This window comes from Phytophthora sojae (assembly GCF_000149755.1).
Source record: "Phytophthora sojae unplaced genomic scaffold PHYSOscaffold_2, whole genome shotgun sequence".
Lineage (NCBI taxonomy): Eukaryota > Oomycota > Peronosporomycetes > Peronosporales > Peronosporaceae > Phytophthora > Phytophthora sojae.
In genome coordinates this window covers 901,685-929,657 of record NW_009258116.1, presented here as the reverse complement: position 1 = coordinate 929,657, position 27,973 = coordinate 901,685, and the positions used below count along the sequence as shown (strand labels likewise).

The following is a 27,973-nucleotide window of genomic DNA, read 5'->3' as shown; positions in this document are numbered from 1 at the left end:
GGCCACTCCAATTTTGAGTTGAACCCACAATAATAAAAGGATGAGCCACCTGAAAACTGGCTTCAGTGCATATTTTAAGAAATATGCACTGAATTTATTTCTTAAAATACGCACTGAAGCCAGTTTTCAGGTGGCTGGTTACATCTCATCCTTTTTTATTATTGTCAGGCGCGGCCCCAGAAACTGATAAATTCGTTTTGTCCTGTGCTTGTCAGATCAAAGCCATAGTTCGGAACGGGATACATCAATTCCTAAAAGGAGTAATTGACGCGTTTCAGCGCGGAGACCCCTCTGCTTCATCAGCATTTACGTTCTTCTGCAAGATGCCATACTTAGACGTAGTCAATTTTGAGTGCAGGCTTTCGTACCGCGAAAGGTCGCGCTGAAAAATACGTGTCCAAGATTACTTCGGTGATGGCCACGCACCCAATCCGTGGGGAACACATCTGCGCAGCGGGATTCCAAGCAGAACCCGTTTAGCAGGAATACCCCAGTGTCAACAACTTTCGTCGATCTCTATAGCTGATAAATATCATAAATTACTCGCACATTATCATAAATAACTTGCACATGAAAAGACATTACCGTAATTTATGTCGAAGAGTCGCATGGATGGCAAATTTCATGTGCTCATTTCTCGTGAACTGGAGCACTAGTGCAGCTCTAAGCATCAGTGGTAGTAAGACCTATCCAATGATACCTCTTGTGTCTGCACTAGTAGGCTCTTTTTGGTACCTAATAAATATGCGTTTTCTCGGAGAAATCCAGTTATAGGTACATTCTTAGGGGCCGCGCCTGTATATTTTAATAAATTAAAATATGTCTGAGGAGAAAAGCTTAGACGCACAGGACGTGACGGTCGTTATTTTTTTGGCTTTGAGCATTACAGCAGTGTCGTGGTCCCGCCGATATTGCATACCTGTGCTTGTAGTACTTACCAGAGCTCGCAATCAGCGAAACTCGGGTACCCGCGGGCAAACTTTGGTACCCGCACCCACCCGACGGTAAGCCCTGGGTTCCCCACCCGAGATAAACTATACTGTGGGCGATGCTACATTCTATCAACGGTCAAAAACTAAGTAGTATATGAAAGAAGTGATGATGTCAATTATGAAAATAAAACTCGTTTTCCCCTGTGAATTCTGGTATTGCGTGTCCATTAAATCAGGTCCGCATTTGACCTCACCGTTAGCTTCTTCGTGTGCCTTATCAACAGTAAAGACTTCATGTCGTGCATTAGGGAGCTTCTCGGTATCTATGCTTGGAGGTTGGGTCAGGCGTCGTCAAATACACATAAGAGTCGAGATGCGAAACCTGTCACTCAATTTATCTTACCCGAGCTTCACCCGGGGATTGTTTCGGGTTGGTGTACCCGGTTCGGGTGGATAATTTACCCGGTTCCCCGATTGTGAGCTCTGGTACTTACTGAGTAAGGGGTGATCCCATGCACTAATACATAATGTATACGTATCGTGGTCCACAGAAAGTGAAGATGTAGGATAGGCATATACTTCACTCCTGTATCCAGCATCTTTACTATGAAGTACAGTAGTTATAGTTCACAACTGAATGGCTGACGTGGAGAAAGACGAAGTGATAGTAGCCACAAAAGTTTCCATGCTGGCTCGTAGCTAATAAGCTACGACAATGGTGGACAACACATCCAAACAACAGCTTGTTTCACTGGCGCTTCGACACTGTTGCTCGATCAACAGTGATCGTAGACCAAACGATTTACAGCTTGCGCATTAAGGGTCCACGGGGCTCGCCTGCTTCTCCTTGTCCGCCTCCGCCTTCTTCGGGTCGTACGCAGAGAAGTGGTAGCCCTCCAGCCCCTTCTTCGCGTTCCAGAAGAGCTCGTACGGCAGCGGCTCCGCCAGCGGCCAGTCGTTGCGGAAGCGCTCCGGCAGGTCCGGGTTCACGAGGAACGGGCGGCCGAAGCCCACCAAGTCCGCCACGCCCGCATGCAGCACGCCCTCGGCCTGGTCGCGCGTGTAGCTGCACGTGGCCATGACGCGGCCCTTGAACAGCGTCTTGAGCTCGAACACCGTGAACACGCGGCACTTGTTCGAGCGACCGAAGCCGAAGCCGTCGTGCGTCGCCAAGTAGCACAGACCCATCTTGCTCAGCTCCGTGATCACGTACGTGAACGTCTCGTAGTTGTCCTCGCTGCCCATGCCGCCGTACACGCCGTTCGGCGACAGACGCACAGCAACACGCTCGGCCGGGTACACGGTCGTGACGGCCTCGATCAGCTCGCGCAGGAAGCGGAAACGGTTCTCCACCGAGCCGCCGTACTCGTCCGTGCGCTTGTTGGTGCTCGTCTGCAGGAACTCGTCGATCAAGTAGCCGCCCGCTCCGTGGAACTCGACGCCGTCAAAGCCCGCGGCCTTGGCACGCTCCGCGCACTTGCGGTGGTCCTCGATCACTTGGTGGATCTCCTCAATTGTTATCGCGCGGGTCGTGGGGAACCCCGTGGCGTTGCCCTCCGAGTCGTGCGTGCGGCCCGTCGAGTAGCAGGACGACGAGCACGAGGCCACCTCGTTGCTCGGGTGGAAGGACGGGTGCGACTGGCGGCCCATGTGCCACAGCTGCACGAACATCTTGCCGCCCTTGGCGTGCACGGCCTCCACGACCTTGCGCCAGCCTTCTTGCTGCTCGTCCGTGTACAGCGCAGGCGCGCCGTACCATCCGTACGCCTGCTCCGACACGGCGCAGCCCTCCGACATGATGAGGCCGGCACTCGCGCGCGCCGCGTAGTACTTGACGTTCTCGTCCGTGGGGCAGCGCGTCTTGATGTCCGACCGCGCGCGCGTGCACGGACTGAAGACCAAGCGGTTCTTGAGCGTCAGGCCCGGCGCCAGCTCCAGCGGCTTGAAGAGCTCGTAGTCGGCGAGGTTGGCGGACATGGTGCACAGGTGGCGACTTGGTCGGTGGTTAGTAGTAGTGGTTGCTGTTGTTAAAAGGCAAATTGTAGAGTGAACTGCAGTGGCTGTGCTGTCCAAGCGGCAGTGGCAAAGACGGCGACGTCCATTGCCCCCTTGCTGCTCGAGGTGATACCGTTGACACCTTTCGGTAGACGTGAGCGATTACGATGCGAGTCAAGCATGACGTAAATGTAGCCATCTGTCGCTTCGAAGGGGATTCTATCCAATCACGGCGCTGCATTGAATGATCTCGTCAGGCAATAATGCCTGACATAAGCGCTGACCGTAGAGCAGGCTGCGCATCCAGCACAGCAAACGTAAAGCAATGGTCGAATATCCGTCGCAATCCGCTTGAATGTCTTGTCCACAGGTACCTGGGATCTTCAGTCTCGGAGCAGATTGCCGTCTCGGGTCACGAAGAGATGCTGGTTGAATAGCAGTGGAGTTCTGAGCACCATGCGCGACGATCAAATATACCTCAACTCGATTCGTCCGGCCGGGGGCACCCCTCATGATGATGGCCGTAACCGGATTCATTTGCGGAAGGAAGTGCCTGAGGCTTGACTCAGAATCGCCGTGACTCACGCCGAGAATTCAGAAGTCCGGACAGCTCACAGACTCACACCGCATCAAGACGGAGACTGCCTCAGCTTGCCGCCATGGTAGTTGCAGCGTTTCCGCCTGCCCCCGCAACCCATCGAAGCGGACAACGCAACCATCACGAATTCAACGGCTTAAAGGTGGGGCGTAACGGGCTTGTTTTGGCGTTACTTCCGCTTCCTCACCAGCATTTTTTCGTACCATGGGATACCCACCCAAGCAGGCTGCTCAGCTGGACACGATTCGGATATTCACCGAGGGCGATGAGTGTTCCCACGGACGTGAGCGGGCTTGAAGAACACTTCAAACGCGTTGGAGACGGCGGTATATGAACGACGACTGCCTTCATCGTTGGCTCAATACAAAGTGAGAATCTAGGCGGTGTGGTATGGCCACCACCAGAGGCGGTTGATGCTTAAGTACTGCCGAACACGGCGGAAATCCTGATTTATTGCGATCGTAGACATGGGCTCGCCACGCATCCGTCGAGTTGAAGTCCCTTTGTCCGAAGCGCATTGTCGCGACATGGAGCGCTCACTGTCTGGGCACCACTGCCCGCCACATCAGAGTGACGAAGCCAGAGCCACATGCTGTGCCCGTCGCCTCGTACACGTACGTCCACCGCAACGCGTTCCGCGTAGCATTCTGGAGATGTGCAGCGATGGCGGTGGGATCGCCAGTATCCAAGGTGGTCCTTTCAGCGCAGCTGGGCAGCTCCGCCGTCCTAATTGCTCTCGGGCAAGAGGACAATGGGAGACGCAGCCGAATAAAGCGAGAATTAGCACCCACGCCCAGTGATGATTGCCGGAGGAGCAGCAATTACCTGCGATTTCTCACAGTCCAGGGCTCCACAAACAGACCTTGTTGTTCGCTGCGTCTGTACCTTGCTTGGTCTCTGCCTCCCTCGAAACCAAATGTGGCACGATGGTAGCGGAATCGGAGCCTCATGATCTGCGATCCGTGCCAACTCTCGCTTTGTGTCCGACGTGCAACCAGCACTCGAACAGCGTTCGAGTTGAAGTCACCCCTCGCCAACACTCTTACCGGCCCTAACTGCAGGCGTTTCCCTTGACAGCCGCAGCCTGAAAGTCCAGTTGGGGTCAACCTCACCACCGATGGTATTTCATATCCATAGACTGAATCGTTGTTCGTCCGCGCGTTCCAGTGCGAGACGAGGCTTACTAGCGGAGCCCTCTGGACGGCGGCTGAACGGCCCCGAGAATGTTTCAACGGCGAGGTTTTCCGCAACGCTCAGCAACCTCCTGCATACCAATACTCGACAGTAGTGTTTTGGGGCGTTCTCCGTTCTCGCCACCGCTAAGAAGACGAGGGCCGCTCTTCCTTCCTTGGAACCTTTGGCTCGACTGTTGTGTTCGCTTTCTGATCTCGTCGCCCCACTTCTTCAGCGCGCGTTCACCACTGGCGATAAGGCGAGAGTTCTCAGCGCCCAGCAGGTGCAAGAGTCACTCGCGTAGGCACCCAGAGAGCGGAGAGCCCTTGGCGTTACGGAGCCCTGGACTGCGCTGCAAGCGCACGCGCCCACTTTCCAATTCTCCGCGGAGAATCCAAGCAGCCCCCGAGTCTGATTGTTAAACGCAAAAGTCCGTCTGGTGCTGCCGACTGTCCACCAGAGTCAGCTCGGAAATTAATGGCGATTACAGCAGATGGAGCCGACTTCAACAACGAATTCCCAAGTCGACCTCGACGAAAGTTCCTGAGATGGAGCAGGCACCGATCCACCAGCAACGACAGGGACTTCCCTTCCGAGGTCAGCGGCAGCACCGAGGGCCCCGAAGTCGCTCGGGTCACGTCGCTGCCTTCATTGAGCACGACCCACCACCGGGACGTCGAGGAGCTCCTCTGGGCGCGCACCCAAGCTGTCGCTGCTCCCGAGATCGACTTCGCGGGATTGTCGAACCTGTCGCTGGAGACGTGGGAATCTATCCGAAGCAAGCACAACAAACACGAGAGCTTCCGCACCTTCAAGCGCCAATTGGTCACTCCTAACATTCCCGCCGTCATGGAGGTACTCGTCACGGGCGAGCTCCAATGCAGCGTGGCGGAAGCTTCGGCGCTGCTGTGTTCACCGGGTGAAAGCGAGTTCAACTCGGTCATGACAAGGATGCACGGACGCGCGTTCCAGCATGGCACCGTCGTCCACAACTTCAAAGCCGAGAACCAGGGAGAGGTCCTGCCGGCATACCGTTGTGTGAAGACGGCGTGCTTCGCTCGTCCACGCTTGGCTCTGTTCGACACTGATGAGAGGTGGTGCTTCCTGGAAGAGTTTGCCCCCGTGGTGACAGCGACTGGTGTCCAGAGCGACTTTACGCTGTCCCAGAGATCACTGCGGCCGTCGACGCTGCCTCGAGCAGTGCGTCCTGCGATCGAGCTCGTCCGACGTAGCAACGGTGCGGGATTCACTCGATCCAAGAAGCACACTCATCAGCTCCTGGGTCTGTCCCTCGGCTACTCCGTCCAAGAGATCAGCGGCCGGCATCCTGCTGCAGTCCGCGTCGTGTTCTACGGCTGCTCGTCCGATGACGAGAGCGAAGACTTCAGTGTGGTCCGAAGACGAATCAAATTGCTGGCTCGCGGAGTCCTCGAGCTCCCTGGTATGGTGCGTCGCCGTCGATTAAGCGCGCAACTTCCCGCTGACGCGTGGTCCATCTCAAGGTTGGCGTCGAAGCACGAGTCGTCCCCGGCCGCCTCTCACTGCGTGAACTGTGAGCACAAGTTCCACAAGCTGCTCATGACCAAGAAGACGCGCTGCTACCTGTGCGCACACTTCGTGTGTTCGAAATGCTGGATCCGACAGCCTCTGGAGACGGCAAACGGCAGGAAGATAGCGGTCCTCGTGTGTCCTCACTGCCTGGGCAGCATCCAGAACTGCAACTACGCGCACCTTGCAGCTTCTTTCGTATCGGGTCGTGGAAGCGGAAGCAGCGCGAACACATCGAGTCGCGTTTCGCTGTATCCCGCCGGCGCAGCTGGAGAGCAAAATCTTCGTCCTGTACAGGTGCTGCCAGACGCTGACGACGCACCTGAACCGGGTCGTGCGGTGGTCTCGTATCTCGCTGGCGTCTTCAGCGACGAAGATGACGAAGAATCGTCCTCCGAGTCTGGGTCGACCGTGGATCTCAACAACAAGAACGACGCAGCTTCCAATGTCCTCCAACACCTAACGTCCGTCCTGGATGAAGGAGTCAACCGCGTGATGGCCCACTGCTTCTACGATTCCGACAACAACGCCGACAACGAAGAGCTGGAACCCGAGATATCCTCAGCGCTGCGAAAGCTCCAGGCTCAGTTTGCGAGAGAGGTGCTGCCTCTGGAGGCTTGCATCCTCTCAAACGCTGTGGCGCGAACCTACCCCATCGACACCACGAGTGGAGGAAGTGTAGCTGGCGTCCCCGTCGGTCCGATTCCCCCGAACGAGACGCTCCGACTTGAATCCATCACACAGGAGCAACTTCTGCTGGCGACGGGGTCCCCCGAACTCACTCTCGTCTGTGAGCTAGTGACTCGGGAAATGTCGTGCATGGCGTCGCTGGTGACGATCGTGGGGAAGACGCTGCAGTACGTGCTAGCGACCGACTATCCATCCTTCCAGTACGCCGAGCAGCCTCGAGAGCACACACTCTGCCAGCACCTGCTGATGGGGGACAGACCCATGCTCGTCCAGCATCCAGAAGCCGACGTCCGCTTCTGCAATTTGAGTCTCGTCGTGGACTACGGCATTCAGTTCTACGCTGGCTTCCCCATCTTCAGTCGTGACGGCCTCGCCGTGGTTGGATCACTCTGCTGTCTCGATACTCGTCCGCGAGAAATGACTCAGTCCCAGTACTCGACACTCTTGCACCTCACGCGCACAGCGTCGAGTATCATCGTGACGAAGTGTCTCCAACGACGCGGTCTCCAACGGCTCCAAAAGTGAGACTAGCAAGCGCCCACAACATGTTTCATGTCGTCCAGATCAATGTATAAGGTACATCGGCGGAAGTGATACCAGCCTATGCCCAACAAAAAGAGTTCTACATGTAGTGAGTACCAGTAAAGAGGTTACGTATAAACATGTAAGTGTGGCACGACGGAAGCTGAAGATGCATAACAAAATTACGCCCACGTACCTGTTGCTCGTTACTCCACTTGGCCCTTGTCCACCGTTTAATTCCCTGCAACATCTCGCGGGAAGTCATCAGCGTTAAACATGCTCCAGTTCCTGCAACAACTCCGGTGGTGCGAATGGGGATTTGTCGCTTTTTATTACGGCAAGCAGTCTTCCAAGATAGAAGAATGGGGAATGAGGCTATAACACGCAAAAGGGCATTTCCCGGTCTTCTTCTCTTGCTTGCACCATTACTTTTGCTCGTTGCCTGCTCTACATCATGCCGCACTAAATGCAAACAAGACAAAACAGAGCACAACATGTCGATAAATCAGGCATCACATGTAGCACGTCTTGAAAGTGAACTTACGTTTCCAGAGGGGGGAGCCTCATCATCCATGAATTCTGCTCGCATATCTGCCTCAATAGCGCGCACTTCGTCGTCTGGCAGGCCTGCACTCTTCATGCTCACCGGAATATCTTCGGACGACAGCAGGACGACGAAGTCACCCTTGGGGTTCAGCGAGAACTTGTTGGCCAGGAACGAATCCTCGCCCTTCTTGCGTTCATTCTTCGCGTTCTTGTTTCTCTTGCTGGAATGCACCGTCAGCGTCGACTGTGGCCGCATCACGTAGGTCGGCGGGAATCGGAAAGTCTGCTCCATCTGACCACGTACAATCCAGCCTCCAAGCGGAATCGCGTCGCTGCTACTGTTCTTCAGCACGATCCGGTCCTTCACCAGGTCCAAAGCCGCAATCTGCACTGCCGAAGATGAAGAGGATACTGCTGGCTCCGCTACAAGTGCACGCTTTGTTCGCTTGGCCGACGTCCCGTTCGTGTTCTCGCTCTTCCGCTTCCGGCCCTTTGTGTTGGGCGTGGACACGGTTACACGGCTCTCCTCGCGATCCAAAATGCGTCGGTACTTCATAATCTCCGCGTCCAGAGCAATCTTAACGTCCATCAGCTCGTTGAACTCGCGCTCCTTGGCGACCTTCGACGACCGGAATCTCTCCAGCGTTTCTTCATAGGCCTTGCGGTCCTTGGTCGACTTCGACCGCACTTCACGGTATTCACGCTCCAGCTGGGCCACCTTCTCCGTAAGCGACTGTCGCGCATTCAAGCTCTCCTCGTAATCGTTCGCCGTACGATCCAGCTCCTTCTTCGTGCTCTCAAGCTCCGCGTTCACATCATCTAGCTGACTCTGCAAGCTGCCAGACACAGTATCATAGTGGCTGCGGATCTCCATCTCCATCGTCCGTTGTCGGTCCTCCGCCTCCTTCTTCCACTGGGCCTGCGCCTCCAAGTGCTTGGCCGTCCACTCCCGCCTGAGCTTGGACAGCTCGGCGTCTCTGGTCAAGTCGAAGTCCGCGCTCTTCTTCCTCAGCTCCTCCAGCTCCTGGGTCGCGTCACTGAGCGCCGCTACGTGGCCGCGCATCTCGCGCTCCAGCTCCTTCACGCGGCGCCTGGCCGAGTTCAGCTGCGTGGTCTGCTCCGAGAGCGTCTCCTTGGCCGAGTCGGCATTGGCCTTCTCCCTGTCCAGCTGCACGCGCAGCGTCTCCACCAGCACTTTGACTTCTCCCAGCTCCACCTGCTGCGCGCGCAGCTTCACCAGCTCCTTGTGCTGCTCCTGCTCGAGCGTCTGCAGCCGCGCGTTCTGGTCCATTTCATCGTCCAATTTCCTAGTAAAAGCATACAAGCATGATTAAAATCACTTCAACAAAGTGTTAAAACACTTTAAACACTGACGTACTTGCGGGTCTCCTCCAGCTCCTTGGTCAGTCTGGTGCGTACGCTGTCGAGATCCTGCTGCATGCGCTGCTTGATGGTCTCCAGCTCTTTCTCCGCGGCGTGTTTGGCTCCTTCCAGCTCGTTCACGCCCAGCACGTACATCTCCAGGCGGGAGTTGAGTTTCTGCAGGTTTAATCACCCATTCAAGCCGAGTAAAAGCACACCCAACTGTAAGTCAGCGGTTCTCGGTCCACAGAGCTCCAATCCAAGCGCGAGCGGCGGCGCTGGACGCACCTGGAGCGAGGCCTTCTCCTCCATCCTCTTGGACTTGATCGGGGACAGCTCCGTCGGCATGGCGGGCTCCTAACAAGCGCAGCTGGAGTGAGCGATTGAGTGTCGGCCGGCGCCAAAAAGGACGCGGACACTTTCAAACTGGCGGATGGAAATGGAGTCACTTGGCGATTGTATGGACGATTGGTGTGGCGCACGTTAAATGAGACTGAACGATCAGCGACATATGCTTTTAGATCGGATGCTTATTCGCTGTTAATAAGTGCATGTGAGTGCCGCTTATTCGCTGAAAATATAACCAATCAAACGCGGTTTTGGGCTTCACTTCAACTTGGCAGTGAAACGGCCAGCTTTTTTACAATTATAAACGTGGAAACTTTACTGGCCCAAGACTGGCCCTTTCATTTCCTCTTTCGCCTCCTCTTGCCCACGACTCGAGCTTCAATACCGATGAACTACGGAAATGGTCGACTCTTGGCCTCCAGCGCGAGCTCCTACATGGATGCGGAGCTGCCCAACGACGACTCGTTCGTGTTCGACGGCACCAACTCCGATTTGGCCCAGCAGCTCTACTACCGAGCGCGTGCGGGGGGTTCGGCCGAGAAACTGAGCCTTACCAAGCTCCCAAGTGCGGTCGAAGGAAGACTCGCTACTCTTGAACTCGACTGGGACAATCTGGACGGGATCGCGCAACGGGCGCTGCTCTGGGATTCCGGTTTCGGTTTCTCTCTCGCTGGTGAACCACTGCAGATTTTCACTGATGGGACACACTCAATAGCGGATCTCGCCATCCCAGTGAGCGACTTTGAAGGAGCTGGCTGCGTTTGGAATAACTGCACTCAAACCGACAGGACGACGAGTTACAGCAACCTGTTGTGTGACGGCGACCAAATGCTGACGGCGACAAGATGCCTCGTTGAGGATTTTAATGACAGCTCCGAAACCCACACGGCGATGTGGTCTACTGGAGGGTCTCCCGAATCGGTTCCATTACCGTACATATTCAAGCACTCTTGGACCGATGCTTCTACTAACAAGCCATTTAATGTGCTTGCAATTCACACAGTACCCACGATGGACGAGGTAGCATACGGGCAATGTCCTACGGGCTCAGAGAATGGAGGGTTCAGTTCACTCGTGATTCCGTGCGCTTCGACAGCGAATTTGTCAGATATGCCGGGAGCCATGATGACCACCGTAAAAGGGAGTGATTGGGTCTCTCGATGGCTGAAGGAGAACTACTCGACCACAGCAACGCCAGCTCCTGCTGCCACGAGCGTGACTACAGTCATTTCTGAAGATACAAACAATGGTGGGGCAATCAGCTCTGCAGCCATCGCTGGGATCATCGCTGCTTGCATCGTAGTCGTCTTGTTGATTCTGGGCGTTGTAATCGCTCGCCGACGCCACACCGGAGCAAATCAAGGTCAGACTGGTTTGTGGGACGACGATGTCATCACGGCCAACCGAATTCCGCGTGAGAAGGTCCGCGTTAACGAGCTTGTCAGTCGTGGCGCCTTTGGCGAGGTCTACACTGGAGTTTTCAACGACCAGCGTGTGGCGATCAAGATGCTGCTGCCGAGTACACGCCGAGACATCAAGCTTGTGAACGATTTCCTAGCTGAAGCGAAGCTCACGGCCAGCATGGACCACCCGCGCATTGTCACATGCATTGGAGTCGCCTGGGATTCTCTCTCGGATCTGTGCGTGGTCATGGAGTTCATGGAGGGCGGTGACCTGCGAACACTACTAAGCAACTACGAGAAAACAGGCCACCCGGTTGGCTTTAACCGCGAAAAAGTCGCGATCGCGCTTCACGTGTGCCACGCACTCACGTATCTGCACTCTCTCGAGCCTTCCGTGATCCACAGAGACCTGAAGTCTCGCAATATTCTGCTCAACGACGCCAATGAAGCAAAGCTCACGGATTTCGGGATCTCACGAGAGCGTCTGGACCGAACCATGACGGCGGGAGTGGGGACGTCACTGTGGATGGCTCCGGAGGTGATGACAGGCGAGCGATACGATGAAAAGGCAGACATGTTCTCGTTCGGAGTCGTGCTGTCGGAGCTGGACTCTCACACGCTGCCGTACGCTCAGGCCAAGCAGGAGATGCAGCAGTCCCATGGCCGTCAGATGAGCGACGCTACTCTCCTCCAAAAGGTAGCAATGGGGACGGTCAGTGTCGAGTTTTCAGACGCAGCACCTCGGTCCATGGTGGACCTTGGCTGTGCTTGTGTTTCGGTGGACCCGACCTTGAGACCAAGCGCAGCAGAGGCTCTTTTTAAGCTTCAGGTGATTCTGTCGAAAGAGCTGGCATGAAAATTGCCTAGAGTTATGCAGCAATAGCACTGGGTAAACAAGACCAAGGTCTTCACTTTCCACGCTGCAAGCATATCAAGTTTTCTCGTGCCATCACGAAGCGATGTCGATTTTCCCGATAATCCTCACTCACAACCCGTGAATATCCATGAACCTCCGGCGTAGCCTATGCATCTACAAGCCACACCGCATATACATTGTGTAACTTCCGACTCGTATTCGCCAAGCGATGATGTAGTGCCGCATCGATGCTAATCGGTATGTACGTATCTAACTAAGCCTGCTCCTTAGTGCTCTCTGCAGTTTCAGCCTTCGGAGCCTCGCTGCTCACATCAGAGCTGGCCGGCATCTCGTCGACCTTCGTCGTGTTATCACTGTCCTCTGTAGCCTCGGCTTGAGTTCCGTCCGTCTTGTCGCTTACTGGCTCCTCCTGCGCTGGCGTACTGTTGTTATCCGACTTGAGCGTAGCTTCTTCGACGACAGCGGACTCGACAGCTTCAGTTTTCACGTCCTCACTTGCCGTAGTTTCGCTGCTAGCCTCGACATCTCCATCCTTTGTTTCCTTCGTCACAGCTACCTCAGCAATAGTCTCCATGTCCTTCTTCTCCGTGACAACAGCCTCGACCTTCGTCTCCTCGGTTTCAACAGACTCAACCTTTAATTCTTCTGTCGCAACAACTTCGACCTCCTTCTTCTCCGTCACAACACTCTCCATCACGACCTCCTCCGTAGCAATGGCGTCGGCCTTCTTCTCCTCGACGACAACAGCCTCCGTATCCTTGCTCTCCGTCTCAGCCTCAACCTCCTTCTCGTCATCTACAGCAGCAACGGTCTCGATCTTGGCCTCCTCCTTCGGTTCTTCCTTCACCGCCTCAGCCTTCTCCTCCTCCTTAACTGTCTTGACCTCCTTCCTCACGGCAGTCTCTTCCGTGACGACAGCCTCTTCCTTGGTATCTTCCGTCACAACACCCTCGACTTCCTTCTCCGTAACAACAGCTTCCTTTTCCGTGGCGACAGGTTGAGCCTCGACCTTCTCCGTCTGTGCTTGTGTTTCGGTAGACCCAACCTTGAGACCAAGCGCAGCAGAGGCCCTACCGATCTTCGCTTCCTGCTTCGGTTCTTCTTTCACCGCCTCTTCAACTTTCTTCTCCTCCTTGACAGGAACGACCTCCTTCTCCTCCTCCGTAACAGCAGCGGCAACCTGAGCTGCCTCGACAGGAACAGTTTCGACCTTAGTTTCCTCCTCCACCGCCTCTTCAACCTTCTTCTCTTCAGCCTCAGCCTTCTCCTCGTCACCCTCTTCAATCTTCTCAACCTTCTCAGCACCTTCCGGGACGGGGAATCGCTTCTTGAGCCAGTTGTCCAGGTACACGAACACGGCCTCCGACTCCGGGTCATCGAACAGCGCGTGGAAGTAGTCGTCGAACACCTTGAACTCCTTGTCCTGGGCAGCCAGTCGGTTGTAGAACACCTGCGCCAGCTCCAGGCTCGTGACCTTGTCGTTCGAGCCCATCATCATCAGCATCGGCAGCTTGCACAGCGCGCTCTGCTTGTCCTCCACTCTTTTGTCCGCCTCCAGCGCCCTCATGGCCTTGAGCGTCTCGGCGCCCATTCTCGCCGTCACGGGCTCCGAGACCGTCAACGGGTCGGCCTTGAAGTCGTTCACGTAGTCCTGATCTCTGCACAGGTAGTCCCCATTGACTCCCGGCACGATGCGGGCCTTGGGGATGAGCTTGCTCAACGGCCTGGCAAACACAGCCTGCACCCTCAGCGTCGTGGTCATCTCGACCAGCAGCGCCGGCGCCACCAACACGACGCCGCTGAAGCCGTGCGCCCCACTGAGGATGGTGTGCAGACTCACGAGCGTGCCGTACGACATGCCGGCCAGGACGAGCTTGGGCTCCTTCTCCTTGTCCTGCGGCAGCGCCAGCTGCGGGTACAGCTGCATCTTGGCCAGCTTGATGAACTCGTTCGTGTCGTCCACGAAGTACTGGAACCTGGCGCTGTGCGCGCGCAGCCCGTGCTGGTCCGAGTCGCTGGCGCCGTGGCTCAGCAGGTCGTAGGCCAGCACGCCGAAGCCGGCATCGCAGAGGCGCTCGTACAGGTGGAAGTAGCGGCGGCTGTGGTCGCCGATGCCGTGCAGGTAGAGCACGACGGCGCGCAGCGGCGTGGACGCGGGCGGGAAGAGCGCCAGGTAGGACAGGTTCTGGCCGCGCGCGTTCTTGAACTTGCCCTCGAGGTGGCGCAGGTGCGCCGGCATGTGCTGCGCGCGCAGCGCCGAGTTCACGCGGCTACGGGTCGCCATTGTTGCGCACGAAGTGACGAGAATGCCGGAATGACCCGACGATGGGGCGCGGAAACTGACGTCATCTTGCCTCGAAAGTGGGCACCGGTGATGAGTTATGGGTTTGCGGTAAAGCTGGAGTAGGGAGCGAGGAATTTTGGGACATGGCTTCCTGTCATTGTGAGGTCAACACTGGTGTTGATGGTGACCGTCAACACGGTCAACACCTTCAACTTGTGCACATGTCGGCACGGTCATCTTGTCTGTAGAGGCGGAGAGCGCAGCAAGAGTGAAGTACAGTGGATGCAGAGTGGAAATACAGAGTTTATTGGCAAAATAAGGACGTGCGAGCCCGCACGCTCTCGGGGGTCGTCTCGAGCGGGCAACGCAGCAGCGACGTCTGTAACTTAAGCGGTGGCGGTCTCCTCCTTCTTGGGCTCCTCCACCTTGGCAGCCTCCTCGGCCTTGGGCTCCACTTCCTTGGCGGGCTCCTCGACCTTCGCCTCCTCCTTGGCAGCCTCCTCGGCCTTGGGCTCCTCCTTAGCAGCCTCCTCGGCCTTGGGCTCCTCGACGGCGGGGGCGGCCTCCTCAGCGACAGCCTCGACGGGCTTCTCGACCTCAGCAGGCTTCTCCTCAACGGCGGCGGCGGCGGCCTCAGCAGGCTTCTCCTCCTCGACAGCGGCGGTCTCAGCAGGCTTCTCCTCTTCAACCTTCTCGTCCTTCTTCTCCTCTTCAGCAACCTTCTCCGTGGCCTCCTCGGCGGCAGCGGCGTCGGCAGGCTTCTCCTCTTCAGTAGCCTCCTCGGTGGCGGCGGGCGTCTCCTCGGCCTTGGTCTCCGTGGCGACGACCTCGGCAGGCGTCGTCTCAGCGGGCGTCGTCTCAGCCGGGTCCTTCGCAGCGGTGGATTGAGCGCAGCCCATGGTTAATAGTACTTGGCAGTGGTGGTGGTAGGTCTCGACGTGCGTCCGAGCGTGCAGATTCGCGAATGCCTCCCGATGGACGGGGAGCGACCACGCTGCCGCAGTGAGCGTAAAGTCGCGAGGGACGACCTCGTCTGTGCGGCCGCCTTCCCTCGCCGTCTCATCCTCGCCGGGTTCTCGTGGCTGCATGCTTGACGGAGACTGCGGCGCCACGCCTGACAATGCCGGCCGTCGCCACGTCGAACAGCGACCAGCAGGCGGACGACGGGTCGACTATGTCGCTTTCCGCGCGGTGTCCGCCGGCGGTGCCGCCGGCATGATGAAAGCGCCAGGTCTCTGCAGCTCCGACGTTGGCTCGCGCCGCGGCATTGACTGGCCGGTAGTCGCCGACACGTGCTTCGCCTCGTTTGCTAACTCGCCGCGTGCGCGCCATTGCTGTGACGCGCGCTCCGCCTCTCGGCGTCGATCGCGATGGCCGACGTCTGCTTGGTGCTCGCCTTGGACAGGCATTGCAGCAGTCGTCGGACTCGAGCTTGGTTCTTCTCAACGGTGTCTATAGATCTATACAGTACGCCGTGCTCAAACCTCGCGCTCACGCAGAACGAGAGGCTGTTGCAACTGCTGCTGCTGTAGATTGGAGGTGTGACGCGGTGACGCGAGCTGCGGGTACGGTCACCGCATTGTACTGTATCGCCGACACCCCGCACAAGACGACGACATCGCGTGCGTAGAGCGCAGAGCCCCACGGCGGACAACAGCCGGCCGAGCAGAGGCCGGACCGAGCTTGGTCCGCCTCGCGCTATCCATGATGGTGCTGGCGGTGGCGAGAGACGCGTGATCGGTCCTCGACAGGCAAAGCGACAACAGCACCACGGCGCTCAGACCGACACGGACAGCAATGGCGACAGCTTAGCGGTGACAGAGCGTCGAGCTAGTGGAGCCCGTTGCATCGTGCATGGGATCACTTGAAATGGCGCGAAGTTGAAGTGCACACTCTGCGGAGGAGGCCCTGAGATATCGGCGATGCTGACAAGATATGGTCTCAAGCCTTGAGGTCAAGGCGGCTGCGCTTTCCTGCCCATTCGTGATGGGGATTAGAACGCCGTTCCTGGACGAGATGCGAGTTCTGGGACGCTGTGAGCGCGCCACGGCAGCCTGCGCGATGAAGATGTTGAGCCAGCCCGTGGAAGCTGCACTCTGCTGGCAGTAGTGCTACATCTCTCCACGCGACCCGCAGCAGCGATTGAGTCATGCATGCCTGGGTAAGATCTTATCGAGCAGGAGATCCAAAAAGCGATATACGCTCCTTTCACCTGTGTGGCATCTATACAGTCGATGGTTGGCTGCCACTTTGGATGACCCAAACCAGGGACGTGAGAACAGATACTCGCCGAATTCGTTGTATCAACATGATCAGGTGTAGCCATGTTCCGCGAAAGGACGCGAGATCTTCACCAGTCGTTGAAAACGAATCGTTACGCAGCTGGCGCACTTCAACATGGAGCGCGTCCCGCACTGAAAGTTGCAGCTCGGCGTGGCCACGGCCTCGGCCATGATCTCCACCGGATACGGGCAGCATTGTCGCCCCGATTGTCGGATTTCTTCGTCAGGATAAAGGCGGCGTCAAGAGTACGATGCCTGCGCTCTATAAGAGGCCGGACCCCCAGCAGCAGGATCGAGGTGTGCATCGGACTCGTTTCGTTGAGCGCGCAATGCTAACGCTTCACGTGGCACGCTACTCACGCTGGTTCGGAAAGCCGCGTGGCGCCCATCGCTGATCGTGCGGACATCACAATGCCTCAAGCCGCCGTTGGAAGGGAGCCTCAGCTTAGACACTGGTGCAGAGGGAGCATTCGAGGACATGATGAATTCTCGGCTGTTGCCTCCACGTGTTCAAGAGTGCAGTGAACGTGCAAGTTGTGGCTTCGGAAGAAGAATAGCACCGCGCTTTCGCGGGCGAACGGCAGTGTTGGGCGCCAATTGGTTGTTGGGCTCACGCACTACGTCGTCTGAACTGCAGACACCTCCACTTGACGCGTGCGGCACCACCGTTAGGTTCGACCTGACCCCTTCATCCGCGTTCTGCCTCGATTCTGGAGGCACTGAGTGCGTCAGAAACGTAAGGGGGTAAGTCGCTTGACCGAACCATTCTCACAGCGCGCTGGGCGATAATGAAGGTAAAATTTGTTCCTTCTCTCTAGCACCGCGACGAGGAGGACTGTCCTCATACCAGCCACGCCAGGAGCGTGCCATCTAGAGGGCGGACCTTATCTCGCCAGTGCGGTCCATTAGCTCAAGCTCTCGACTTTACGTTCCCAAGCTGCTCGCCTTCTATACGCCCACAACTTAATAGCCTCGCTGCACACGACCAGAACCATCGTCACCTTCCAGTAGTTTACCACAATGCACTTGCGGATATGGGGCAGACCGCAGCCTGTTGCATTGGCCATGGATCTCGGTGACGACGACGACGACAGCTCTGCATCATCCGTCACAGCCTCCGATGCGAACTTCAGCCGCTTCTCGACAACTCAACTCACGTTTGAGCAACGAGGCAGCACCTTTACCAGCGCTGGAACAACCCCGTCTGAAGCCGAGCTACTGCGACGAGCTCGGAGCGTGCATAGCAATACCGACTTCAATGCTCTCGCAGCGGGACCGGAACAGGGCGGTCCGTGGCAGTGCGTGGAGACTGTCGAACGGTTCTCGGTCTTTCAGCGTCAGAGCGCTGATACTTCAACAGCAGCAGCATCGAGGAACACCATAGTGCGCGCTCGATTGGAGGTGCTGTGTGCTGGTCGCCTCGACGCCAGTCTTGATGAAGTCGCTCGAATCCTGTGCCCCGAGACGGAGGCCGAGCACAACGCCGCGATGAAGGGGCTATACGACAAAAACTTCATCTTTGGGTCCATCGAGCGCAACGTTCCGTGCACTAGAAGTATCCGCTGCGGGGCATCCTGTGTGACAGAGCCTGTAAACGGCGAGCAGCTCGCAGTGAAGACCAGCAGCTTCGTCCACACTGCGCTCTTCGGCCACAATGAGCAATGGTGCTACACCTACTTCTTCCAACGGAAACCCGAGCGAGACGGCTTCACCATCTCACAGCGCGCACTGCGGGCGGATGAATCCACACCGGGGCGTGTCAAAGGCGCGCATGCAAGAGTTCATCAACTCCACGGCCTCGCTGCTTCCTACCTCGTCGACCAACTGCCTGAGCGTCAGGGTCTCCGCGTTGTCTTCCACTCGTGGTTTGACGCAGGACCGCCGGCTCAGAGCAATTCTACACGAGGAAGTAGACGACGGTCGTTCTCCGACTCGACAGCCAATGCCTCAGCGGGATATTACCGAAGAGAGGCGAAAGCTCAAGCCCGTCGTCTGGTAGCACTCGCACACGGCATCGCTCAGCTCCCCGACTACGTGCGTCGCCGGCGTTTCAGCATCCAGACACCCGGTGACGAGAGCGCTCTCCAAACCGACAACAACCGCTGCCCATGCTGCACGTGCAGTCTCTCCACCGTGAAGTTGACGCTGGCCACGGGTTTGTCGGACTGGAAAAGGCTCAAGAAGAAGCGCTGCTACCTCTGCTGGTATCTCGTCTGCGGCTCGTGCTGGGTAGTCGCCCAAATGGAGATCGGGGTAGGACGCGTGGCCTCCATCGTCGCGTGCACGCGATGTCATACGCGCATCGAATCCATTCGACCTGGGTCGGCGGATAATTCGGACGGGGAACAGTAGAAAGTCAATAGAAAGAGTACTGCCAAACAAACTACACATCACGCTGCTCTTACTTACTCTACTAGAGAGTAACTCTAGGAGCAGAGACTCCGTCGCGAGGACTTCTTAGGTGCCACGAACCGAATCCAGTTGTGAGCAGGTTCAGTGCGAACTTGACCACGAGCTCGTGAGGGTGGTCCCCATGTTGTGACCTCCGGCAAATGATGAATTCTCTTGAGCGTGCTCACCTTGAGTTTGCATTATCCTTCCCCACCGTTTCCATTGTCCGGACTGAATTTGCCGCATCCGCCCGTACGAGGCCCCGAAAGTCGTTTTCCAGAGGCGACAGGCGGACTCGGGTTTTCAAAGCTCGGTTGCGTCTCCAGAATCCTTCGGCCCCCTGAAACTTTGAGGCTCAAAGCTCCCGGCCTCGACCGAGCAGGGGGCGGCAACAACAACGTCAGTTGGGACTCCGAGCGCGACACCGCGTAACACTCTTGAACCTGCTTGGCCCAGCTCAACACATCAGGCCAACCAGCACCTTAGCCATGAACCTGTCCAGAGTGCGCTCCATGTTCGAGGAGGCAGGACGACGCCGTCGCCAAGGGTGGGGAGGGTCCTGGGGCGGATCGGAGAACGCGTCCAACCTGTCCGACATGCCGAGTCCAAGCCCGTCGATGTCGACGCAGCAGAGCGACGACGACATCCAGCAAGAAGCACTGAAAGCCGCAGCAGTGCTGTCGGACCAAGAGATGCTGAAGCGAGCTCGAGCCGCCCACAACCGCGAAGACTTTGACTCCCTGTCGGCTGGTCCGGAGGCGAACGGACCCTGGAAGCGTGTGGAAGGAGTCGACCGCTTCGTCGTCTTCCGGCGACCAATGACCACGGGCAACAATAACCAAGAGCACACCAACGACCTGGAAGTCATGTGTGCCGGTCGACTCGATGCGAGTATCGAGGAGGTGGCCAGCATCCTGCGCTCTAGCTCCGAGATCGAGCACAACGCCTCCATGACGGCGCTCTACGCCAAGAGCTTCATCTTTGGGTCGTACGAGCGCGAAGTCTCGTGCTGTAAAGCTCGGGGTAACCAAGACGATAACGTGGTGCACGACGATAGCGGCGAGCAGCTCGTTGTCAAGACCAAGAGCTTTGCACGGACGACGATGCTAGGACGCAACGAGCAGTGGTGCTACTACGACTACTTCCAGCGCAAGAAGGAGCGCGACGGCTTTACCATCTCCAAGCGCGCGCTGCCTCCATCCGAGTTGACGCCTGGCCGTATCCTTGGAGAGAACGCCCACGTCGATCAACTTCACGATTTAAACGCCTCGTATCTCGTCGACAAACTCCCGAACCGCAAGGGACTGCGCGTCGTCTTCCACGCGTGGTTCGACTCACCCGATACAACAAAATCTCTTGGCACTACTCGCAGCACTTCGAGTCCAGGCCCTGGCCTGCGTTCCAAGTCGTTCGACTATGGAGAGACGACCAGACACAAGGCGCAGATGCGTCGCCTATTGGCAATGGCTCACGGCGTGACGAACCTCCCCGACCTCATCCGTCGTCGCCGCTTTGGCGCCCAAATACCCGCCGACCTCGCAGCAGTGTCCGCTTTAAACGCGCGCTGTCCGTGCTGCACTCACAGTTTGTCCTTGGTGAAGTCTACGCTGGCCAAGGCGGCTTCGGCTTTTACTAGCCGAAGCTTGGCTCCACTCAAAGTGGACACAAGACGCTGCTATCTCTGTGGGTATCTCGTCTGCGTCAACTGCTGGTCGGCGCAGCAAATGGAGAGCATGGCTGGGCGAGTGGCCGCGATCGTCGTCTGTGTCCGGTGCCAAGCCAACGTCCAGGCCTGTGAATACGCCGAAGTATTCGCTGGCACTGCCGCCGAGCGTGAACGGCACCGCGGACCCCCTCGAGTTGTTGAAGACTCGAACAATTCCTCGACTGTGGCGTTGCTGGTCAATTTCTTTACTGCTTCGCTATTGAACGCGACAGCAGGGAGCTCTGAACATGCGGCGGCGATGGCTGTGATTCGGACGCTGCTGCGCCAGAATCAAGAAGACTCGGAGGAAGAGAGCGAGGATGAAGACGTGGACAACAACGAGTACGAGAAGAATGCACCTCGTTTCAAGCCTCTGAACGAGACTGAAGCGGTGAAGAAAGTCGGAGAAATTCTGAGTGACGACACGCAGTTCTCAACGATTGAGGACTGTAGATTAGGGAATGCAGCGCAACGCAGCTACGTCTTGGATCTACCGGAAGACCCGAGTGTCGACGTCCCTCGCTCTCCGATCCCAAGCAACGAAGCGGAACGAGTCGCCACCATCAAATCCGCTGGTCTGCTGGAGCTCGCCAACCTCTTTGCGCCAGAAACTCCCCCGACGGACGTCTCCGAACTGAAAGGAGACTTACCCGACGTCCACGACCTGGAATTGTTGTGCCAGTTGGCCGTCAAGACTCTGGGCTGCGCGTACTCGTTCGTCACGGTCATGTGCGCCAAGCACGAGCACGTCATGTTTGGAACGCACCCGGCTTTCGTCGGCGCTGCGGTGCCTCGGGAACAGACTTCGTGCCAGCACGCGCTGATGTCCCCGTATCCGTTCATGGCTACGCACCAAGAGGCTGATGTACGCTTCCACAAGCAGGGAGCCATCTCCGCGGTCCCCATTCGGTTCTACGTCGGATTTCCTCTAAAGCTGGCGGCTGTAGGTGGAGAAGCAGAAGGAGAGGAGGTGACGGTGGGGATGCTCTGCTGCATCGACTCGAAACCTCGCGCCGAGATCACGTGCACTCAATACGCGACCATGGCGCGGCTCGCCAGCACAGCGACGCATTTCTTGTTGCAAAAGGCCCGTCAAAAGCAGCGGCTGTCAAACCATTATTAAGCGAACGACGATGTCTAAAGTATTGTATATTACGTGAGACCCGATAAACTAAAGATTTACTGTCTTCGTCTTCTTGGACTCGAGATCATTTTTTCTTTGATAATCTGGCAACGTATTTCAAGGTGGAGACCGTCAACGATTGACATATTGGATGGCGCTACTCGTGTTTCGAGTACGGGTACTACGGGTAGACTCCGTCAAACACTGCGCTTTGGATTATTTGCTCACTCATTCTGCAGTTACCACCTCTACAGTAGTATTCCAGCACAGATTGTAAACACTACCCACGCAAGTTTTTAGCTGGTCTGTCTTCATTTTACGTCAGTGGTTATGGACAGGAGAGAAATAATTCAACGTCAAGTGGCATCGATTCGCTTACCCCGCAGAGCTTCGCTGATCTCTGAGCTTTAAAGGCACTTAGGCATCACGATCGTGGGTCGAGACGTTGTAGAGTCCAGCGTCCTCGCGATGCGTGAAGAATTCTTCATAGTACTCGGAGACTTCTTGCTATATTATCTGCGTGGAAGTCTCTCCGGCCCGAATCGGTCAGGCACCTGGTCCTCAAAGCTGCCCGAAGTCATGTCCACGTATGGCCGACGACAGGCGCAAGAGGAGCTTGAACACGCTTCCTGGCTGAATTGAAGGCAGTTCACAATTGGTTTTGGTCGAACACCTCCATCATCCCGCCATGAACCTGTCGCGAGTGCGCAGTATGCTGGAGGAAGCTAGACATCGTCGTCCACGACAACAAGACTGGGGGAGTTCATCGTCCAGAGACACGAGCGAAAGTTTCAATTCAACTCCGTCGATGCCATCCCAACAGAGTGATACAACAGCAAGAGCGACCCTTTCAGACGAAGAACTGCTGCAGCGCGCTCGAGCTGCGTACGCGGATGAAGACTTTGCGTCGTTGGCGGCCGGTCCAGCAGCTAATGGCCCCTGGGTTCGTGTGGAATCCATCGATCGCATCGCCCTCTTCCAGAGACCAGCTACCAGCTCCAACAAGATCGAAGTGCTGTGTGCTGGACGCCTGGACGCGAGTCTCAAAGAAGTGGCGAGCATTCTTCGGTCCAACTTGGAAGGCGAGCTCAACTGTGCGATGTCGGCTTTGTACTCCAAGAGCTTCATCTTCGGGTCGTACGAACGGGAAATTTCATGCGCCAGCAACCAAACCCAAGACGACGGAGATGTCGACGGTAGCGAGCACCTCGTAGTCAAAACCAAGAGTTTCGCGCGCACGTCCGTGCTGGGGCGCAATGAGCAGTGGTGCTACTTCGACTACTTTCGTCGCAAGACCGAGCGCGACGGATTCACGATCACAAAGCGCGCTTTACCAGCTTCTGAGCCCATTCCTGGACGAATTACCGAGAAACCCGCTCACGTCGAGCAGCTTCACGGATTAAACACTTCGTACCTCGTGGATAAACCCGCAGATCGAAAGGAGTGTTCCGCGCGTGGTTTGAGCCGCCCCAAAACGAAGGAGATCAGTCTCGTGGTAGTCGAAGCAATAGCTCCAGCTCCAGTTCAGGCTCAAGATCATCGACGAGTTGTGGAGATACTCGGAAGTACAAAGTTCAACTGCGTCGGCTGCTAGCCATGGCTCGAGGGATAACTCAGCTCCCGAATATCGTGCGGCGTCGACGCTTTGGAGTCCAAGTCCCCGCGGATCTGAGCGCGATTCGAGCCCAGAACACGCGCTGTCCGTGTTGTACGCACAGTTTAGCACCCTTCAAGCTCTCACTGTCAATCGCAGCTTCAGCCATCGCGACTCGGAGTTTGTCCCACGTGAAGATCGCCACAAGACGCTGCTATCTGTGTGGATACTTCGTCTGCGCCAATTGCTGGACGGCGGAGCACATGGAGAGCGCCACCGGTCGAATCGCAGCGATCGTCGTCTGCACCCGCTGCCACGCGAACGTCCAGGCGTGCGAATACTCGAAAGTGTTTGCTGTTCAGAATGGGAGATACCGAGGACCTCCGCGAGTTATCGAGGACTCGAACAATTCTTCAACTGTATCGCTATTGATCGACGCCTTGAACGACTGTTTCCTCACTGCAACAACAGGAACCCCAAAGTACGCAGCCACGATGAGCGTAATTCGGACTCTTCTCCATCAAAACACCGAGGAGGAGGACTATATCCAGCAAAGGATTCCGTGCTTTGACCCTCTTAATGACCTCGAAGTCGTGACAAAGCTCCAGGGAATGCTGACCGACGAGTTGCCAATTCTTGGTGACTGTACTCTTGGAAATGCTGAGCAACGCTGCTACACTATCGACCTTCCTGACAATCCGAACACTGAAATGCCGCGTTCTCCAGTTCCGAGCAACGAAGTCGACCGAATCGCAGCACTAAAATCTTCAGGTTTGCTGCGTCTTGCCAACCTTCTCGCACCGGAGGTTCCACAAACAGCAGTACCCAAACCAACGCCTGACACTTACGATCTGGAGCTGCTGTGTCGACTGGCTGCGAAGACTTTGGACTGCGCGTACTCGTTCGTGGGCATTATGTGCGCCAGGCACGAGCATTTCCTGGCCGCGAGTCAACCAGGCATCGCTGGCGCTGTCATCCCCCGAGAGCACACGACCTGCCAGCACGCGCTCATGTCCCCCGACCCTTTCGTCGCAGCTCACCACGAGGCCGACGTGCGTCTCCACAGGGCGAACACGACGGTGCAGTTCGGAATCCGCTTCTACGTGGGCTTCCCCCTCAAATTGTCGAATGGAGATGGCGAGGCTGAAGTGACTGTGGGGGTGTTCTGCTGCATCGACTCGAAGCCTCGAGCGGAGATCACTCGATCTCAATATGCCACGATGAAGCGCCTCGCAGACGCGGCCACAAGCTTCTTACTGCAAAAGACTCGAGAGATCCAGGAATTCAAGGGCCGTTAGCCGTGCGCTTGACTGTCGAGTGGGAGAAAGACTTCATCCAAGCGGAGGCTATCTCCGGCCTGAATTTGCCCCCGAAACCCCTGTCTGTTACGATCCTCGACAGTCTCCCCACGACAGCCACTTCATTCCGGAGATCGTCGGGCTCTCAACACACCGCTGCAGCTACCAACAGTGTCGATGAACTTGTCCCGAGTGCGCGGTGTCTTCGATGAGGTGGGGCGTCGACGACGACAAGGCTGGGGAGGCTCAGGCTCTTGTTCGATCTCCTCGGACAGCGCATCCGGCTCGACCCCGTCGGTATCGACGCAGCAGAGCGACGAAGACACCGAACTCGAGGCGAAGCCGGCCCCCATAAGGCTCTCAGACGCCGAAATGCTGGACTGAGCTCGAGCTGCCCACAACCGCGAGGACTTTGCCGCTCTGTCGGCCGGTCCAGAGGCCAATGGGCCTTGGAAGCGCGTGCGCAGCGTCGACCGCTTCGTTGTGTTCCGACGAGACTTTGCGGAGGGCAACAACGGCATTCAGAATGAATTGGATGTGCTGTGTGCCGGTCGCATGGATACCAGCATCCAGGAAGTGGCGAGTATCCTTCGCTCGAGCTCAGAGATGGAGCACAATGCGTCAATGGCGGCGCTGTACGCCAAGAGCTTCATCTTCGGCTCGTACGAGCGCGAAGTGTACTGCTCGCAGCAAGGCAATCAGTCGGAGAGCAGTGGCGAGCGACTCATCATTAAGACCAAGACATTCGCGCGCACGACGATGCTGGGGCGTAACGAGCAGTGGTGCTACTACGACTACTTTCTACGCAAGACCGAGCGCGACGGCTTCACCATCTCCAAGCGCGCTCTACCCCCAATGGAGTCCGTCCCGGGGCGGATCGTCGGAGAGAACGCTCACGTCGACCAGCTCCATGGCCTGAACGCCTCGTACTTGGTCGACAGACCGCCGAGTCAAAAGGGACTGCGCGTAGTTTTCCACGCGTGGTTCGATCTGCCAGAGGAGGGGCCTCTTTGCAGCAGCCAAAGCGCGGCGGATAGCAGCATGGATCGCCACAATTCCACTTCAAGCTCAAAGTCGAGCCCAGGCTCCTTGATGTCCTCGAAATCGCTCGAGTATCGAGACGCCAGCAAGCACAAGGCTCAAATGCGCCGCTTACTTGCCATTGCCAATGGCGTCACGAATCTCCCGGAGCTCATTCGCCGTCGTCGCTTCGGAGTGCAGATCCCCGCCAGTTCCAGCTCACCACAAGGCTCGAACTCGCGTTGTCCATGCTGCACTCACAGCTTGGCGCCTGTCAAGCTGACGCTAGTGAAGGCAGCTTCGGCCATCAAGAGCCGCAGCTTGACTCCGTTGAAGATGGATACGAAACGCTGCTACCTGTGTGGTTACCTCGTCTGCTTCGATTGTTGGAGCGTTGAGCACATGGAGAGCGTTTCTGGTCGCGTGGCCTCCATTGTGGTCTGTACTCGATGCAACGCTAATGTTCAAGCATGTGAATACTCCGAGGTGGTCTCTGGGACGGCTGCCAAACGTGCAAAACATCGAGGGCCGCCCCGTGTAGTCGAGGACTCGAACAACAACTCCACCGTCTCGCTACTGGTGGACTTCCTTTCAGCCTCGGCCTTGAATTCGACTGCGGGGAGTCCAGAGCACGCCGCGGTGGTGGCTGTCATTCGAGCGCTTCTTCGACAGGAGAACTCCGATACTTTCGACCAAGATGAGGACGAAAACTATGCTGAGTATGAAGATACGGCGCCATGTTTCAAGGAATTGGAAGATACATTACAAGCCGAGGAGCAGATACCAACGCTGGCAGCTTGCAGTCTGGGGAACGCAGAGCAACGGAGCTACCCAATTGATCTCCCGGAAGACCCCACAGTTGACGTCCCTCGCTATCCAATTCCTAGCAACGAAGCCGATCGTATTGCGGCTGCGAAGACGTCCGGATTGCTTCAACTTGCTGATCGGCTCGCACCAGCGACGCCTGGGCCAGAGCTCTGGCAGCCGACACCCGACACCCACGACCTGAACTTGCTCTACCAATTGGCTGCGAAGACTTTGGACTGCGAGTACTCGTTCGTGGCGATTATGTGTGCCAAGCACGAGCATTTCCTGGCTGAAAACCACCCACTTCTCGCTGGTACAGTCGTCCCCAGGGAGATCACGACCTGCCAGCATGCGCTGATGTCTCCGTATCCGTTCATGGCTATTCACCACGAAGCGGACGTGCACTTCCACAAGCTCAGCACTATCGCCCAGCTCAACATCCGATTCTACCTGGGGTTCCAACTTAAAGTACCGATTGAAGGGGGTGAAGGAGTCACGGTGGGGATGTTCTGCTGCATTGACTCCAAGCCCCGAGCGGAGATCACTCGAACGCAGTACGTCACGATGAAGCGCCTTGCTAGTACAGCCACGTACTTCTTGCAGCGAAAAGGCCGCCAAGTGTTGGAACAGCAACACCTCCCGGTAGATTAGTCCCTAAGTAGTTGTAAAACTTCAACGGTCTGCAATTTACACCCCCTCTATATCGTTACTGAAGATGTCTAACGAATTCGTTCAGCAAAAAAATATATTTACAGCGCGTTGGTGCATTTACTTAAGCTTAGCGTGGTGAGGCACTCCACTTGCCCCAATATCGCTGGCCACTCGTCATGGCAGGCAAATGGCAGGTGTCAATGGCCAGAACGGATCGGAACCAGCACCTACTACTGCTACTACTAATGAGTATTTCTAAGCATTTCCATTTTCTAGAAACGAAGAACCGGGTCCAGTTTGCCCCAAATAATGACCGGTACTTTACCGCACACTTCGAACAAGGGCTAGCTTGTGTAGATCCCTCCTTGCCTTTGTCGGCTCTTGTCCTGCGTGTTTATGGCGAGCGATCTCCGCCGAGGGGGGGGGGGCTCAGTTACAGACTCTTGACTCAAATGCCCCTCGTTGCGTCATAACGTGGCGCCACTCGGGCACACCACTGTCTTTCCCTCCTGCATCGCTTCAACATCTCTCCGACCAGTGAACGGCACCGCTGAACTCACCCTGCTGCGTGGCGGGGAAGGTGTTCGCGTCACCCGCTTGCATATAAATGGCCTGAGGTCACTCCGTTTCGTTAGCAAGACTTGCTCTCTAGTACTGACCACCTCTCGTCGCACGCTTGATCTCCCACCACCACCACCATCTCACTTCAACACCGCGCGCTTTTTCTTACAAGCCGAAGCAAGCTCCTCAGTACCGAAAGAGCGACGAACGGCGAACGTCTCGACATCAGGGAAATACGACAAGCTCTGTCTGACTCGACAATC

At 56.7% G+C, this 27,973-nt stretch overlaps 8 protein-coding genes across 8 annotated transcripts; 5 read left to right on the top strand and 3 right to left on the bottom strand.

The window, feature by feature from the left end:
• Positions 1–1,748: 1,748 nt before the first annotated feature.
• Positions 1,749–2,909, bottom strand: PHYSODRAFT_251162 (hypothetical protein; the record flags this gene model as incomplete). The annotated part of the gene is made up of 1 exon (XM_009520043.1): positions 1,749–2,909. The coding sequence occupies one exon, from the start codon at positions 2,907–2,909 to the stop codon at positions 1,749–1,751; it is 1,161 nt and encodes a 386-aa protein (XP_009518338.1).
• Positions 2,910–5,175: 2,266 nt separating this feature from the next.
• On the top strand, positions 5,176–7,461 carry PHYSODRAFT_310633 (hypothetical protein; the record flags this gene model as incomplete). Its single annotated transcript, XM_009520042.1, has 4 exons — positions 5,176–5,331; positions 5,380–5,898; positions 6,256–6,484; positions 6,515–7,461. The coding sequence occupies 4 exons, from the start codon at positions 5,176–5,178 to the stop codon at positions 7,459–7,461; spliced, it is 1,851 nt and encodes a 616-aa protein (XP_009518337.1).
• Positions 7,462–10,101: 2,640 nt separating this feature from the next.
• Positions 10,102–11,973, top strand: PHYSODRAFT_324311 (hypothetical protein; the record flags this gene model as incomplete). The annotated part of the gene is made up of 1 exon (XM_009520041.1): positions 10,102–11,973. The coding sequence occupies one exon, from the start codon at positions 10,102–10,104 to the stop codon at positions 11,971–11,973; it is 1,872 nt and encodes a 623-aa protein (XP_009518336.1).
• Positions 11,974–12,247: 274 nt separating this feature from the next.
• PHYSODRAFT_555768 (hypothetical protein) lies at positions 12,248–14,295 on the bottom strand (the record flags this gene model as incomplete). The annotated part of the gene is made up of 2 exons (XM_009520040.1): positions 13,196–14,295; positions 12,248–12,484 (listed from the first exon to the last, which is right to left on the bottom strand). The coding sequence occupies exons 1-2, from the start codon at positions 14,276–14,278 to the stop codon at positions 12,248–12,250; spliced, it is 1,320 nt and encodes a 439-aa protein (XP_009518335.1). The 5' UTR covers positions 14,279–14,295.
• A 277-nt stretch (positions 14,296–14,572) lies between these two features.
• Positions 14,573–15,575, bottom strand: PHYSODRAFT_353798 (hypothetical protein). Its single transcript, XM_009520039.1, has one exon. It carries the CDS (start codon positions 15,364–15,366, stop codon positions 14,665–14,667), a length of 702 nt encoding a protein of 233 aa, XP_009518334.1. The 5' UTR covers positions 15,367–15,575; the 3' UTR covers positions 14,573–14,664.
• A 2,005-nt stretch (positions 15,576–17,580) lies between these two features.
• Positions 17,581–18,912, top strand: PHYSODRAFT_324308 (hypothetical protein; the record flags this gene model as incomplete). Its single annotated transcript, XM_009520038.1, has 1 exon — positions 17,581–18,912. One exon carries the CDS (start codon positions 17,581–17,583, stop codon positions 18,910–18,912), a length of 1,332 nt encoding a protein of 443 aa, XP_009518333.1.
• A 527-nt stretch (positions 18,913–19,439) lies between these two features.
• PHYSODRAFT_251177 (hypothetical protein) lies at positions 19,440–21,779 on the top strand (the record flags this gene model as incomplete). Its single annotated transcript, XM_009520037.1, has 1 exon — positions 19,440–21,779. One exon carries the CDS (start codon positions 19,440–19,442, stop codon positions 21,777–21,779), a length of 2,340 nt encoding a protein of 779 aa, XP_009518332.1.
• A 712-nt stretch (positions 21,780–22,491) lies between these two features.
• PHYSODRAFT_483996 (hypothetical protein) lies at positions 22,492–27,149 on the top strand (the record flags this gene model as incomplete). The annotated part of the gene is made up of 2 exons (XM_009520036.1): positions 22,492–22,728; positions 25,128–27,149. 2 exons carry the CDS (start codon positions 22,492–22,494, stop codon positions 27,147–27,149), a joined length of 2,259 nt encoding a protein of 752 aa, XP_009518331.1.
• Between the last annotated feature and the right edge of the window lie 824 nt (positions 27,150–27,973).

Coding starts and splice junctions, on each gene's coding strand:
- PHYSODRAFT_353798 (XM_009520039.1), bottom strand. CDS start 15,366: ATGCAGCCACGAGAACCCGGCGAGGATGAGACGGCGAGGGAAGGCGGC.